Source organism: Sinohyriopsis cumingii, chromosome 15 (genome assembly GCF_028554795.1).
Source record: "Sinohyriopsis cumingii isolate HCF-2022 chromosome 15, ASM2855479v2, whole genome shotgun sequence".
Taxonomy (NCBI): Eukaryota; Metazoa; Mollusca; class Bivalvia; order Unionida; family Unionidae; genus Sinohyriopsis; species Sinohyriopsis cumingii.
Window position 1 is genome coordinate 121,527,816 of NC_142975.1, and position 17,174 is coordinate 121,544,989.

At 35.9% G+C, this 17,174-nt stretch overlaps 1 protein-coding gene across 2 annotated transcripts in view; it reads left to right on the plus strand.

The window, feature by feature from the left end:
* The window catches only part of LOC149782623 (D-aspartate oxidase-like), a 31,460-nt gene that overhangs the window by 9,070 nt on the left and 5,216 nt on the right, over nucleotides 1-17,174 (plus strand). For both annotated transcript variants that reach the window (XM_089934111.1, XM_089934110.1), the window contains 6 exons: nucleotides 7,431-7,496; nucleotides 7,861-7,915; nucleotides 8,479-8,580; nucleotides 11,674-11,738; nucleotides 12,280-12,397; nucleotides 15,726-15,824. In XM_089934111.1, the coding sequence (XP_089790237.1) occupies nucleotides 7,431-7,496; nucleotides 7,861-7,915; nucleotides 8,479-8,580; nucleotides 11,674-11,738; nucleotides 12,280-12,397; nucleotides 15,726-15,824 (505 nt within the window). The remainder of the gene's footprint in view (nucleotides 1-7,430; nucleotides 7,497-7,860; nucleotides 7,916-8,478; nucleotides 8,581-11,673; nucleotides 11,739-12,279; nucleotides 12,398-15,725; nucleotides 15,825-17,174) is intronic.

The following is a 17,174-nucleotide window of genomic DNA, read 5'->3' on the forward strand; positions in this document are numbered from 1 at the left end:
TGAGAGTGCAAGAAAAAGTTCAGTATCCTTGTGAAAAGGACATGATGCCGGGAGCCTTACTAATTTCCTGTTTAAGCATCTTATACCGGATGTACTGAAAAAAAATATGATTACGTTGCTATAAACCACCTCCATGCATTCCAAAAGGTAAAATGACGCCCTACAGACCTGAAGTGTTTCGTTACATTTGTCTCTTTTCTGCTTCAGTACATGTCTTCACGGATTCATATATAACTTCCTTTTAAGTGAAGAAAAGGGTATTACACCATTCTGAATACTTTTGCTTGGTGGCGCAATCTACAAACACATTCTAGTGATCCTTGTACGGTTTTTAGCTCCAGGTAGAAAGTTCAGATACGAATGGACCTGTGTCAGTCGTGTCTTGCCTCATGCATTGAAAAGCAATTGTTATTTTAAATTTATCAAACATCACGGGCTGATTTTAGCCAAAGTTGGCAAAGATCATTATTGTATGAGGCGCCTTCAGTTTTTGTTTTTTAACAAGTCATATCGATGCGCCATTAGATATGACCGTCATTACTAAAAACTGCTAAATTTATCAAATGGGATAGAGATGCATCCTAGAAGGCAGACCTGGTACAAATGGTGTCTACTTCATTCAAATACGGCCAATTGTTGCTAAAAATAGAACATATGTTGTTGCTAAAAGTAGAAAACAAATCTGTAACCGACATCTCCAAAACTGCAGAATAGTATTGATCCAAACATGACAGAAAGTTTTCTGAAATGAAGACTTTCAGATGTTATAAAAATAATGTCAGTGATTTATGTCGAATTTGGTACAGTTCAGTTTAAGGTGGCGTTGTTGTTGGTGTTGATGATGTGAAAAAGTCATTTAAACATTTGTTTATCCTTGGTAACAGTGGACATATTTGATGGTGATGCGAGATCAGCATCATTTGAGCGCATTTAAAAGACATTCATGCCAGAATGCTCTATGTTAAATATTGTCGAATTCTGTTGGAATGATTTTTAGAAGAATTCACTAAAAGGTTTTCCTCAGTTAATAATGGTTGACATATTTAATAGTTCATTATTTGACACATTTACAATTCCTGATGCCTAAATGCTAGGCATCAAATAAGGCCGAATTATTTTAAGCGGTCCTTGAGAAGTCATTCTTTTTTTTAATTTTAAATAACGACGATCATAGTTGATGACGGGTCGTTATTATCTGAATGACTTAAAAGAGTTTCATAACATAATGCTTTCTGTCAGATTTGTTCAAATTCGATTATACAGCTCTCGATTAGAAGTCTTTTACATTGGTCATTAATTTTAGTAACGATGGCTATATTTGATGACCCGTGTATATTTGTGGAGCAAATTTGTAAGAGTTCCATACCAAGATTCATTCTTTTAAATTTGATCAAGTTCTGTTGAACGAATTTTGAGATGAGAAGAAGTTATATATTAAAACTGTTAACGGATGGTGCAAGACGGACTAAAGACCATACCATAATCTAACCAAGCCTAACCGCCATGTCAGGTAAAAACCTTTAAATGACTGCTTCAAAACTGTCGAATAGAATTTGATCATATATGACAGAATGGATACTATAAAAGGTAAGATCTTGAAGGGATTTAGCCAAAAGTACTGACTAGAACTTGGCCATTCTTGGAAAAAAGACATAACGACTTTTTCAAAAATATGTTAAACATAATTTGACTAAATTGGACAGGAACGGTAATGACAAGGAGATGTTTCAATTTTGCACAAATGATGCAGTCCTTTTCAAATATGGACACCGTTGCTAAATATTGTGGAGAAACAAAATTTGCAACGACTTCTGAAGGACTGCTCAGTATTATTGGACCAATCATTAGTGAAAGCGTCCTGGCATAAAGGGCCTTTAAATTTGTATGAATAATGTCAATCCACCACTGAAACAAAAACAAGCACAACCTAAATAACCGTTGAACAGAATTTGACCAAATTAACATAAAGGACCCTAGCATTGAGTAATTTTAGTATCAGACATATGATGCTGCTTTATCATCAGCTGTAGATGATGATACCAAACTAATAAAATCTTGAAACAGTTCCTTTTGACATATTCAATCAACACCGTTCCAAGAAATTTAAAACAGATGCCTCCTAATGGCTCAGATTTTTTGGCAGGCTGCATCTGCGCTTAGCTATTACGCAGAAGTCATCTAGGTAAGCGATCTCTGGTCCACTTGGGTCTTTTTGTTATTGCTTGATGGGCGTTATTTTCACTAGCTACTAATGTGTTGGTATTACCATTCTCTCACTAGTATCAGCTTAATCCGCATACCACAGATAATCTACGCTACGGGGATTTAATCTATAGTAGCATACCTCGGATAATCCACAGTACGATGATTTAGTCTTTGTTAGTCAGAAAACAACTGTCCGTAAACATGCATGTCTTTTCAGAAGTTTTGTTCACCTGCACAGGATCCTCGGCTAGCCGAGTCGTCTAAGGCGGTCTCATCTACAGAAGTTGTACGGAAGTGGGTCTTTGCCTCATTCGCTATCCTATGCGTCCCAGGACACCCGTCCTCGCCACAAACCCCAATGACAAACTGTTCCCCATGTGACCCATATATGTTTGGTTACTGTTTTGTCGAGGGACTGCTAGAGTTATAAACACCCACGTGAGACGAATGAGCCAGACATGGGGGTTATAGTCTCGTAGGCTGTCCATGTTCCCAGAGTGTATTGAATAAGGTCCAATAACCACTTTTGTACTTCTTCATGATAGTCTGCAACGATGCTGGGAAGGAAAATGTCTGCAGAGAGACGGGCAAGTTTTATGGTAGCGATCGATATAAACGCTGCAGGGGGATTTTTTTTATATTATTATTTTACTTTCTCTGTAAATCAGTGTTGTTTCTTATATGTGTTCTTAACTGTATGTGATCTTCCAATTCCGACAGCAAAGTCTCAAACTCAGCCGCACTGATTATTTTATTCTCGATTGCTACAGATTACAATTTACTGATTGTATTGAGACTGGTCGTGCGGCCGCAAGCAATCAGAATAGACACATACTCGGGAATTTAGCCGCATCGAAATTAACTTGCTCACGCCACCAGACACTATCGATATAACTCCGACAACAATACCGACTGTTGCATCTACAATGGTGAATGGTGTCGTGATTCCAGTTACACCAAGACCTACAGTAGCTGCTGAAGCGAACCCTCAGATAGCATCTACGACCAGACACGAGCGTTTGTATTTCACGATCAACGCGGTTCTCTTGATAATTTCATATTGCAGCTGTTGCTCCGCTTCGATTATATTTTCACAACGGTAAGACTGAGGGTCTGTCATAGTTTTCCATAAATATTAAAATCGCATATTTTAATTGCACGACAGGCAGACCTTGTTCGGTCTCATCATCACCTGCAAGCGCAATACGCGCACGCACTTCTAGCCAATTATCCTTTTTGACTGGCACAACTGTCGTGCAGTTTTAACTGTATATTGAAATTTCTCTGGAACTATGACATTCATTTAAATTCTCATATTACTAGCAGATGGAACGTGCCACTTAATTTCATTCTTAACAATGCAGGACGCAGCTAATTGTGCTGTATCTGTATACTTGTACGTATTATATATATATATGTTTTCTTTTATGTTTACAGGTTTTTTTATACCTATTATCTATATTTTAATTTAGATGTATGGGCTAGGTGGTCTGAAATAAAGAATTCTTATCTTATCTTATGGCTGTTAACATTCGTTGCCAGCTGATCCATCACCCCGTTAGTAGATTCCGCAACCACATCACCGCCGGCAGATTCCATTACGTATATAATAATGACAAAAGTGTAATCGCGAAAACAAACTCCGAAGGCGGCTAAAATCCCATCAGGATTAAAGCTGAGAGCTTCAGCATGAATTCTTCTAGATCAAAAATAATTTTGATAATGCAGCAGTGTAAACTGTCATAGCAATGATGTCCCTTCCTGGTCATGTGTAATATTAATAGTTCATAATCAGTACCAAAATATCGTTTATCATTTATCAACATTCCCATTCGACCCTGCTGGGTACCTTTACTTCCATTGATGATAAACAAGTATGATTCAGACTCGAACACCTTTAAAGTGTGAGGTTTAGGTATAACAAAACCATTTCCATCAATGTAAGTTAATTTAAGGTGATCATTTTCAACAATTGCCATTTCAATTGGTTTATCTCCTTCTTTGAATAATATTACCATAATTGCACTCCAAAAGCTCAGCATGAGGGCACATGAGTATGTTCGTCTTGCACGCATTGTCTTGCTGAAATATTGACTTTATCAACATAGTTTATCAACATAGTTTTTGATAATGCAACCGACACACCGCTGTCTCTGATTCCGACCGCTCCGGTGGCCTAGTGGTTAGAGCGTCCGACTCGGTTGCGGGAAGTCGCGGGTTCGATCCCCGGCCGAGTCATACCAAAGACTTAAAAGTGGTACTAGCAGCTGCCTCGCTTGGCACTCGGTATTAAGAAGTTAGTGTTAGGACTGGTCGGCCTGGTGTCAGAGAATGTGACTGGGTGGGACACCATGCTACATGTCTGCGGCATGGTGCCTCAGCGCTAAACTCACTATAAACTGCAACACTGCAGACATCGTAGCGATATGACAAAAATTGTTAAACCTACGTTAAAAATCCATCTCTCTCTCACTCACACGCACGCGTCTCCGACTCCACTGTTATCAGTGAGCTCAATTCTTTGCCACAAAGTCGCCTTTAAGCCTAATAATGATATTATGAGTGTTCAAGTTTGACGTTTTGAGTTTGGCTAATAATGATATCATGAGTGTTCACGTTTGACGTTTTGAGTTTGGCAGACTGATCTTCAGAAATCACAAGCTCACATGGAACAATGCAAACAACAACCTATCTGGCAACAGGGAGAAATCCGCTTTGGTGGCGAATCTGCATGGATCCACATCAGCACCGTTTCGTCTACCAGATTAACAACCGTAAATGTTGGTAGACATGGTTGTATACGATCACACTTCCTTTGATGTTAAATTAATAAGTACTTGCAGTGTTGGTGAGCGCTGCAGTGCAAACAATGATTCAGCGACAAGATGGCCGAATATCGGGCCATCCAACCGTGTTTGTACTGGCATATTCAAATGAAACAACGGTAGACGATTCTGTCTCCACGTCCAATAATGCTCTGGGATAAATAGTTAACCACTCCGACTGGCGTTGCAAGTCCATACGAGTCAAAATACAAACTATGTTGAGGTGTCATCACGTAGGTGATGCAGTGAGTGCCAGGGCCTATTGACGAATGCAGATTTACGATGCCCGCTTCGCATGTAACAGGGTCACAGCATAACATCGATAGCCATCACGGACGTTACCGACATGTGCATAAAAATATATGTCGGTTACTTGAACAACCCCAGATGCTCCAGTGAGAAGTAATAATTGGGGCGCAACATCCGAAAGTTTTGTGAAATCTGCAGACCCGTGTCGGCTTTTTGATGCCGGTCCATGTACGACCACAGATTGTGTCATGCCCATGCAATATGAGCGGCGTCTGCATACCTAAGGCGAATTTCTTCAGAGGGTTCAAGATGGCAGAGCTCATTTCCGTAATAGGTCATCTACACGGGTTTTCTTGCGTTTACTACTCTAACAGGTTTCACACGTCCACGCACGATTGTCATTATTATTATATGTTAGGCCTATCTCTAATGTCACACGGCGCAGATCCACTATGTGCCCATATTGATCCACAAATGAAAAAACGAATATGGGTCAGTCGATTAATATTGCATGACAGATAAACGGGTGCCATGGGCATAATCGAGATAAAGTCACCTGGTTCCACGGTGGGTGAAAACCCAAACAAATTTACTCTTGTACAACTACTCCTGTCGTCTCGGGTGTGCTTCCGTAACTGACATTGACGGTGTCACAGGTTAAATTAACTTGCTTCGTGGAGGTAATTCTCACCATGCGTGCCGGCGATAGCAGAAATGCCTCCACTGTATCTGGAGTACAGTGAGCACGATAAATGACTGGCTGCTCTGTTTTGTCATCACATCGAACCACTACATAACAAGTCCCGCATGGAATTTGTTCTGCGACTTGCACTGTTTGATCGATATCAGACGTATTCGCGTCTTTGTCAGCAGAGCTTTCTACTGCAACATTCAGGCATTCAAAATCGGGGTAGATGTTATAGGGGGTTTTCGTCTATCGCTGCTCTGCAGTAAATTTGACAATGATTTTACCAGGCGGGGGGGGGGACGTGTGGTCTAAAGCTCTCACCGGATCACTGCCATCTCACCTCTCTGTGGGTTCGAGTCTCAGGCTCGTCTAACGTGGGGATATGAGAAAGCCTGCCAGTAGCTTCTCGTGGGTCTGTGGTTCTTCCCGGGGTTTTCCGGGGTTCTTCTTCCACCAGTTATACTGGCCGCCATGTATAGCCTATCTTGTGCTGAAAAATGGCGTTAAACCCTACAACAACAACAACCAGGCTTCGGGCATGATTGTGTGCTGTGGTTTTTCCAGTGATGCCGCTACAGTAAACGTCGTGACTGGTGAGTAGTTGAGTTGCATGCAAAGTTTGCACGGGTATTGCTTGCTGTGCCTGTTGGGCAGCCGACCAAGATTTTTTATTTATACGTAGTGCGAGACCGACTCTCATTCTTTAACACATTAACCTCTGGAGCTTTTTGTCATTTTCCTGAAAATCAAGTAGAAAACACATTTTGAAAACTATTTCTGAATAGATCCGAAAACACCAAAACCCCAACGATGCCCATCTTTTCCTGCTATTTGCAAAGGCTCACCTATCTGTTTGCAGTTCATACCGGTTTGCCTTAGACGTGAGACCAAAAGGTCTAAAATCCGGACATAAAATCGGATTCCGACAACGGGCGAATTTTGGGTAGAAAAAAAGTCGCGTCCAAAAAATGAGGTTTTTTTATCTGTATTTTGTAGTGCAACTAGATATTCCAGATTATTTGGTATCATTGTAGAGCTACATGTGTCTACCTTTCTATAATACCAACCACTTTAGTTTATCATGCATGACCTTGGTGCTACAGAGCTTGGCAGTAGGCTACTACCTTCTGCCCCGTGAATTCGTCGCTGTGGGTTAATGTGTTAATTTTACTGATTATCAGCAGCAAATTAGTCTGGGTTAGGCCGTTTGTGTGTGAGTTTTCCCCGGGTTCTTCCCCCCTCCCCCAATACACTATCCACCTTGTATAGACTATAGTGTGTTGAAGAATGTTGTTAAACCCACAAAAACAAACAAACACTTCACCTGCACCCTCCAGGGCAATGCATTTGTGTTAAAGTGTGTTTATTACTGAGTTAAATATGCAAAGAAATCCTTGTAAGGTCTAAAAATCCACATACTAACTGAAATCCCTTGTACTTGTGCATTTTACAATTTGTTGCAGATGTGGCTGGTGCTACACAACATTAATAATTGAATGTCGATACTATCAGCCCTGGCTGATGAAAAGGTATGTAAAATTTTTTTTAACTCACCTTGACATTTTAGTATGACTTGGCCACCATCATGTTTCTTCTATCAGCTTTATATGGTTTCAACCTCTCACAAATTCCAAGCTAAATTTAGACTACTTGTTAAAGTGCATGATGTTTTCAAGACCTTTTGATTTTTATTACTTTTTAAAATCTGAAGTATATCAATAACTGCCAGTTGTAATGACATAAATATTACAATACCTGCCAGTTGAAATCATTTTAAATTATTACATTAGATGCCAGTTATAATGATATAAACATTGTTAACAGTTGCCATTTGTAATGTTATCAATATTGTAACAGCTGCCATTTGTAATGTTATAACCATGTGTTCTTTAGATTCAGGAAAAATGGTGGAAAGGTTATCTATCATACTGTGAAGAATTTGGAAGAAGTAAGTGTGGGAACTTACATATCTTTATTATTTTGGGGGGAATCCCCTGCATACTTTGTACACTTATGGAATCCCCTGCTTACTTTGTACACTTATGGAATCCCCTTCTCTCTTTGTAAAATTGCAAGTAAATTAGATTATCTAATTATTGGCATCAGTTTCATTAAAAATTGATGCCTTGTACTTTACATGTTTAAGTTAGCATTAAATAATTAATATTGGAATTTATTGGACATAGTCTTTAAATATTATTTGCTTTGACTGCAGCTGTTTCTGCAGTTTATTAGATTAAAAAATAAACAATCATAAAGCAATTTATTAATTGGACCTTGTAAATGCTACCTTGATTAGTGATCAACATTCATGTGTATATTTGGATCCATCTTTCTGGCCACGTAGTTATTTATCCATTTATGTATTGATCCAGGCAGCCATCTACCTGTTTGTTTCTCTCCAAATCTCCACTAATTGTTCTCTGTGTGTGTCTCTCTAAGTTAGTAATATTACATTCTTTTCAGTTTACGGAGAAGTATGATCTTTTAGTAATATTACTTTCATTTCAGTTTACAGAGAAGTATGATCTTCTAGTCAATTGCAGCAGTCTCACCAGCCGAGAACTCTTTGGAGACAAAGAAATGACCCCAATTAGGGGTCACTTAATACGGGTAGAATATCATGAAGGGCAGTGAGATTTGAATACATATATATTATTTTGTACTTTGTCTAATTTGCAATAATTGGAACAAAAATATCAGATGAAGCATCATTAATTGGATCTCTTAGTGCCTCAAGTTACCTATCTATGCATGTATGTATCTGTTTATCTGTCTGTCAATCTATATTATATATATAGAATGTGTGTGTTTTTTATATAGGTCTTTGGATTGAGGAATGACTGAAAATGAAGCTAACTAGTTTGTGATTCATTGAGACTGTAGCCAAGTGAGCAGAGATCTCTGTATCAATTACATTCTTTTATCTCTTTTTTTACGAACAATTATATATATATATATATATATATATATATATATATATATATATATATATATATATATATATATATTACTCATCTGACTGTAAGTAAGCCTAGGATATGGTATTGAATGTAGACAGTCCCTCGTCCATCAACATCTATTTTTCAGGTGAGTTCATTGTACTATAGTAATGTATTACTAACACATACATATGTAACAGGTATCAAGTATGTTAATATGCACATGTAATGTGCAACTACATAACAACACGCACATGTTACGTGATAATTATCATGTATGGATGCACATCATTAACTTACGTAAATGATAACTATCAAAATATGTAAATGATAACTATCAAAATACGTAAATGATAACTATCAAAATATGTAAATGATAACTATCAAAATACCTTAATGATAACTATCAAAATACGTAAATGATAACTATCAAAATACGTTGTAAATGATAACTATCAAAATACATAAATGATAACTATCAAAATACGTAAATGATAACTATCAAAATATGTAAATGATAACTATCAAAATATGTAAATGATAACTATCAAAATACGTAAATGATAACTATCAAAGTACGTAAATGATAACCATCAGGTATGAGCATGATATTAACACATACATACTTGGTAGTAATACATACATGAAGTACTTGGTAGTAATACATACATGAAGTACTTGGTAGTAATACATACATGTACATACTTGATAGTAATACATACATGTACATACTTGATAGTAATACATACATGAAGTACTTGATAGTAATACATACATGAAGTACTTGGTAGTAATACATACATGAAGTACTTGATAGTAATACATACATGAAGTACTTGATAGTAATACATACATGAAGTACTTGGTAGTAATACATACATGAAGTACTTGATAGTAATAAATACATGTACATACTTGATAGTAATACATACATGAAGTACTTGATAGTAATACATACATGAAGTACTTGATAGTAATACATACATGTACATACTTGATAGTAATACATGAAGTACTTGATAGTAATACATACATGAAGTACTTGGTAGTAATACATACATGAAGTACTTGGTAGTAATACATACATGAAGTACTTGATAGTAATACATACATGAAGTACTTGGTAGTAATACATACATGAAGTACTTGATAGTAATACATACATGAAGTACTTGATAGTAATACATACATGTACATACTTGATAGTAATACATGAAGTACTTGATAGTGATACATACATGAAGTACTTGGTAGTAATACATACATGAAGTACTTGGTAGTAATACATACATGAAGTACTTGATAGTAATACATACATGTACATACTTGGTAGTAATACATACATGAAGTACTTGATAGTAATACATACATGAAGTACTTGATAGTAATACATACATGAACATACTTGATAGTAATACATACATGAAGTACTTGATAGTAATACATACATGAAGTACTTGGTAGTAATACATACATGAAGTACTTGATAGTAATACATACATGTACATACTTGATAGTGATACATACATGAAGTACTTGGTAGTAATACATACATGAAGTACTTGGTAGTAATACATACATGAAGTACTTGATAGTAATAAATACATGTACATACTTGATAGTAATACATACATGAAGTACTTGATAGTAATACATACATGAAGTACTTGGTAGTAATACATACATGAAGTACTTGATAGTAATACATACATGAAGTACTTGGTAGTAATACATACATGTACATACTTGATAGTAATACATGAAGTACTTGATAGTAATACATACATGAAGTACTTGGTAGTAATACATACATGAAGTACTTGATAGTAATAAATACATGTACATACTTGATAGTAATACATACATGAAGTACTTGATAGTAATACATACATGAAGTACTTGGTAGTAATACATACATGAAGTACTTGGTAGTAATACATACATGAAGTACTTGATAGTAATACATACATGTACATACTCGGTAGTAATACATACATGAAGTACTTGGTAGTAATACATACATGAAGTACTTGATAGTAATACATACATGAACATACTTGATAGTAATACATACATGAAGTACTTGATAGTAATACATACATGTACATACTTGATAGTGATACATACATGAAGTACTTGGTAGTAATACATACATGAAGTACTTGGTAGTAATACATACATGAAGTACTTGATAGTAATACATACATGTACATACTTGATAGTAATACATACATGAAGTACTTGATAGTAATACATACATGAAGTACATGGTAGTAATACATACATGAAGTACTTGATAGTAATACATACATGTACATACTTGATAGTAATACATACATGAAGTACTTGATAGTAATATATACATGAAGTACTTGATAGTAATACATACATGAAGTACTTGATAGTAATACATACATGAAGTAATCTTTGTTATATTTTATTGTTTTCTGTTGCTTTTCGTGAATGATGCAGATATGCCATTAAATATGGCTGCCATTATTGAATATAGAAAAATCTTTATAATTTTTCAAAAACCACATATTTGACATTTTAGCATAAGGTCTTTCAAGTTTTGTGCAAAATTTGACTTCCTTTCTGTGAAACATAAAGACTTTTAAATGCCAAACAGAACCGTACTAACACAGATTTCTTGGCTAACTGCTCTTTCATTTGACTTTGAGAAAGATGTGTGCCAGTTTAAGGCTCTCATTTCAACTCAGGCCTCTTAGTTTTATATGGCTGAGCTTTGTTTCAATTTCTGCAGGTAAAAGCACCGTGGGTAAAACATTTTCTTATTGTAGACAACGCTGATACCTACATATACCCAGGGTAAGTAAAATACATCACCAACAAGTGCACTTAAGTTAATAAACTAAAACATCATGCTACCATCAAGGTAGTTTCAAATCACAACCCTTCCTATTAGATTCACAATTTTGTCATGATTTCATTGCACTGTCATTTGAAGGTTTTGTGAATTGTGGGGATTTGTATCCTGTTACTTATGGTGATTTTGAAAAAGAAAGTCATTATCCTAATAGGTGATGAAACAAATGAATAAATAGAAATAAGAATTATATATTGTCATTATAAGGTTAGGTATCATTACTTGTGTATTAGATGAGAGTTAATTGCAGGTATGTCTACTAAACACAAATGCTTATTCCATCAACTATGTACCTTCATTTTGGGAAATATGGTCAAAAGGGTATAGGGGTTAAAGTGTGAAGGCAAGTTGCCATAACCTGCAGGCCTGTGTTTGAAACTCACTTGGGAACAATTTACAATTAGGTAGTTAATTGCTTCAGCTGTTCAGACTTTTATAAGAACTGTTCAGTACTCTCACTGATAAAAATAATTTAATTTCTAGACAAGACAATGTTGCCCTTGGTGGAACACGTCAGAAGGGAATTGAGGACGTAACACATGAGCAGGTTCACTTTGACGACGTTATGAGGAGATGCTGTGCTGCTATCCCCAGTTTGAAGGTAAAATGACTCTTCATTAGTTTCTTGAAGGACAGTGAAATCCATGAAAATTGTGTGTTGTGCATAAAAGTGAACATGTATGTGATATTTCAGTTAATTCGCTATGATGTCTGCAGAACGGCAATTTATAGTGATGACTAGCACTGAGGCAGCATGCCATAAACATATGATATTATGAACCACCAAAAGTGAAACTGACCTCTTAACCCTTTACCTCATAGAGCATAGTGACAAAGTGCAGCACGCTATAAATAGAACACCAGTTACCTAGCCGACCACATATGCATAGGCCTGCCTGTGAATTGTTAAGCAATGTAGTGGTGTTACATTTAACAGCAGTTTTAACCATTTTACGTTTTTGGTACACATCTGTTATATGTGGAAAAATTTAAGAGTAAAGTCCGATTGTTATAGCTGTGTAATTATTTTTCATGGAAGAATATTTTATGTGCTTTAAAATCGAGAGAGAACTCGTTCACTGTCATGTCAGTGAGGCCACATGACCAACCGTAGCTGCCATTTCCCATACTCAAAATTTACATGTTTTTCGTCTGCGTCTACATCACAAAGTCATCTGAATTTGATAATCAATAAAAACTAACTGCTGCTTACATAAATATCAGAGCCTTTACCTAAGTTATTGAATCTTTCGTGGTTGTGATTCTAATCGTGAAAACTTCATAAGTACTGAATGAAATCCTGCCTGTGAACTGTTAAGCAATGTAGTGTATGTTACATTTAACAGCAATTTTAACCATTTTACATTTTTGGTACACGTATATTATATGTGGAAAAATTTAAGAGTAAAGTCCAATTGTTATAGCTGTGTAATTATTTTTCACGGAAGAATTTTTTTATGTGCTTCAAAATCGAGAAAGAACTCGTTCACCATCATGTCAGTGAGGCCGCGTGACCAACCATAGTGCCATTTCCAATACTCGATATTTACAAGGTTTTCGTGTGCATCAACATCACTAAGTCATCTGAATTTGATAATTTTTAAAAACTAATTGCTGCCTACATCAATATCAGAGACTTTACCTAATTTATTGAATCTTTCGTGGTTGTTATTCTAATCGTGAAAACTTCGTACGTACTGAATGAAATCCGCGGCTGCCATTTTGGAGAGTGGAGATTAGGACCCAGTTACTTTAAATAGCAGATATCAACCAGTGCATGAATAGCGACCATGTGATCTGACATAATTGTCATTTGCAGAAATGAATGTAGTATCTAACGGGGTTTTTCCCCAAAGGTGGCCCTATGAAAACTGGCTCAAATTGGCTGATGTTTACAGCAGGCGTCAAAAGGCGCTTCCATGCGAATCTTGTAGAGGTGTCAAAAGGTGCTTCCATGCGAATGGAGTAAGGGCGTCCTAAGACGCTTGCATGAGGTAAAGGGTTAACTCATTAACCCCTGGAGGTTTTTGTTGTTTTTGTCTGAAATGTTAGTAGGAAACACATTTTGGGGGCTATTTCTGAATAAATCCTAATACATTGACTTCAAAGAGATTTTCCATTAACCTAGTGCCTAGTTGTGTTAGAAACATTGTTTTTCATGGGCTATTTTACTCGCACATGAGCAGGAGGGCAAAAGTTTGAGTTTTGGGGGTTTTCTTGCTTACAGACCCATCATTTTCGTATTGAGACCACTCTTTATTCCAAATGCCCATCTTATCCTACTTTTTGCAAAGGTTCACCTGTCTGTGTGCAGTTGTAACTGGTCTGCCTTAGATCTGAGGCCCAAAAGTCTAAAATCCGGACACATAATCGGATTCCAACCATGGACAAATTTTTGTGGAAAAAAATTGGGTCAAAAAAATTAGGTTTTTCCCTCCATATTTTGTAGTGCAACTTGAACATCCAGATTATTTGGTGTCATTGTAGAACTAAATCTGTCTACCTTTCTATAATACCACCCACTTTAGTGTATCTTACATGACCTTGGTGCTACAGAGCTTGGCAGTAGGCTGCTACCTCCTGCCGTGTAAACGTGTTTCCAGGGATTAATGAGTTAATGGTGAGTGCCATTCAAGGCAGCTGCTAGTAACATTTATAACAAATCTTTGGTATTACATGGCTGGGGTTTGAACCTGCAATCTCCCTCATCTGAGGCAGATGCACTGACCACTAGGCCACTAGAGTGATCCATAATGGTGGGAGACAGCTTCATCTACCATCTATACTCACTTATAAGTTGGATCCAATTGCAGACTGCATAAATGCAGATCTGCCATCACATAATACATCATCAAATCTGGGTCTGGGCAGTCTGTTAGTAGAAATCAGTAGAACAAATTATATAGACCCTGATCTGCTGGAGCATTAAGAGATGGCAGATCATGGTCTATGTTGTTTGCAGTTGGACCTGAGTTATAATCCAGAATGTACAGTAGTTGAATTTTTCATTGCTGATTTCAGTACATTCATCACTACATGCTGCGACACATATTCCATTACTGTTGTATAGAGCATTGAGACCTTTTGGCTGACTGAATGTATTATCATAGAAAAATTAACTGTAATTACTAATGTTAAATGGAAGGTATCAAGTTTGTATAGCTGGATTAATTTTTGTACTTTGACAAAACAGTAAGAGAAAACTTTTTCACGTTATTAAACTTAAGTAAGATTGTCCTACCCCTACCTCCAATGTAAGGGTCAGTACAGTGATAAGAGTCATAAGAAGAAGGGGTGGGTGTGGTGTGCTAATAAGCACCCAAAATCTCTCCCCCTACCACTCTCTCTCTCTCAGCACATAGTACTTGACTTCTGTTCACCAGTATGCTGATAATGTTCTCTATATTTTGTTGTTTTAATCTACGTTTAAATTACATGTCCTTCCTAATATAATAAAGAATTATTGTGGAAATCAGTTCATAAATCAAAGGTTGGACTATATGTCTCGATCCACTCCTGTATGAAGAAACGGTGCCAAATTGTATTTATACAATTAGCTTTCTGTCAGTATAGTTGATTATCATACCTTATTATATTATATTTCATTATCATACTTTATCAGTGTTATACAATATTTAATTATTGTACTTTTTTCATTATTATATTTTATTACCATACTTTATCATTATTATATATTTCATTATCATACTTTTTCAGTATTACATTATAGATATTTATTATCATACTTTAATTATTGTACTTTTTCAATAATGTTATATTTCATTATCGTGCTTTATCAGTATTATATAACATTTAATTATTGTACTTTTTCAATATTCTATTATCAATATTATATTTCATTATCATACTTTATCAATATTTTACAATATTAATTATATTTTTTCAATACTATATTTGTTCCGCTGCAGACAGCTAAGATAGAACAGCAGTGGATTGGTTTACGACCTTTCAGAAGTGTTGTACGAGTTGAAAGTGAAGAAGTCAATATCAACGGAAAAACATTGAAAGTAAGTGAAATTTATTTTATTTGGCATTAGAAATATTTGTATTAAATGTCATGTTATATATATCTGTAGTTGGCACAATTGTAAGATTATGATTTCTTACATAGTTGCTGGTAAAATAAGCTTATTGTTTTTTGTTCAAGTGGATCCTTTGAAAACTAAAACAAGTTTAAACAGTCAAACCTGTTTACAACAGCCAACCACGGGAAAAGGTAAAGTGACCTTTGTAGTCAGGTGACCTAAAAAAGCAGATTCATCTCTCAGTCTTGGTTCATGACAAAATTTATTATGAACCAAATAACATTAGCATTATTATTAGCAGTAGTATGCTACCAAGATACATGTATTTAGCTTTGTTATTTGGCAGTATGAAAATTAAATTATAATGAATTAGTAGGCTACCAAGATACATGTATTCAGCTTTGTTATTTGGCAGTATGAAAATTAAATTATAATTTTAAAAAATTCCAATAAAGGAGACTGTATTCTTGCTTGGATATTTGACTTGCAAATGACACAAGGTGTTATCTTCTCTCCTGTACAGAATTAACTGTGCTCATTTATCAGTACCTGATTCTGTCAGTTAATGTCTCATAAAAAACTGGTAATTTAAATATACCACCACCAAATCAAGAAAACTTCAACTGTGCATATTATAATTAAGCATGAAAATAAGTGTTCACACGTTAAATAATTGATGGATTAAGCAGTTGCTCAAACTCATTGTGATAAAAGGGCAATTGGCTTTTGTTTGTGACCTTAGATAATGAAAAGAAGCTTCCTGGGGCTATTATTAGTAGCGCCTACACTATTATTTCAAGTTTCCTCTGACCCTTCCCACCTCATTTTTGATATTTCAGTATATATGTTGGGGTATTGGGTTAGAGTCAATTGCCTATTGAAGAGTTAGAATTCGCTATCACCATGTGGTGGCACCATAGGGTAGCCACTTACCAGTGGGACTAGCAAACTTAAACATGTTATATCAAATCATACTTGCATGAAATTGATGAGAAAATAATTTATTTTTTGAGATAATGCAACCAATATTATCTTTATGCATAGCTGCCAACCTTCCAGGCTCACAATTAGTGAAAATAGGGATAAAAAGTCGTGAATTTGGACACGAATTCATGAAAAATACCATGACAATAACTCCATCCACTCTGACTACTCCGACCGTCAATACTACACTATATCAAGTTCGCAAAATAAAAATAAAACACTACATATATGCAGAAATATTTATTTATCAAGACATGATACTGTGGCAGACTTGAACTTCCTCAACTGCTTGATTGTAAATTTGTTTTCTAAACAGTTCCAACTTCTTACCTGCTGGTTGATCTTGGG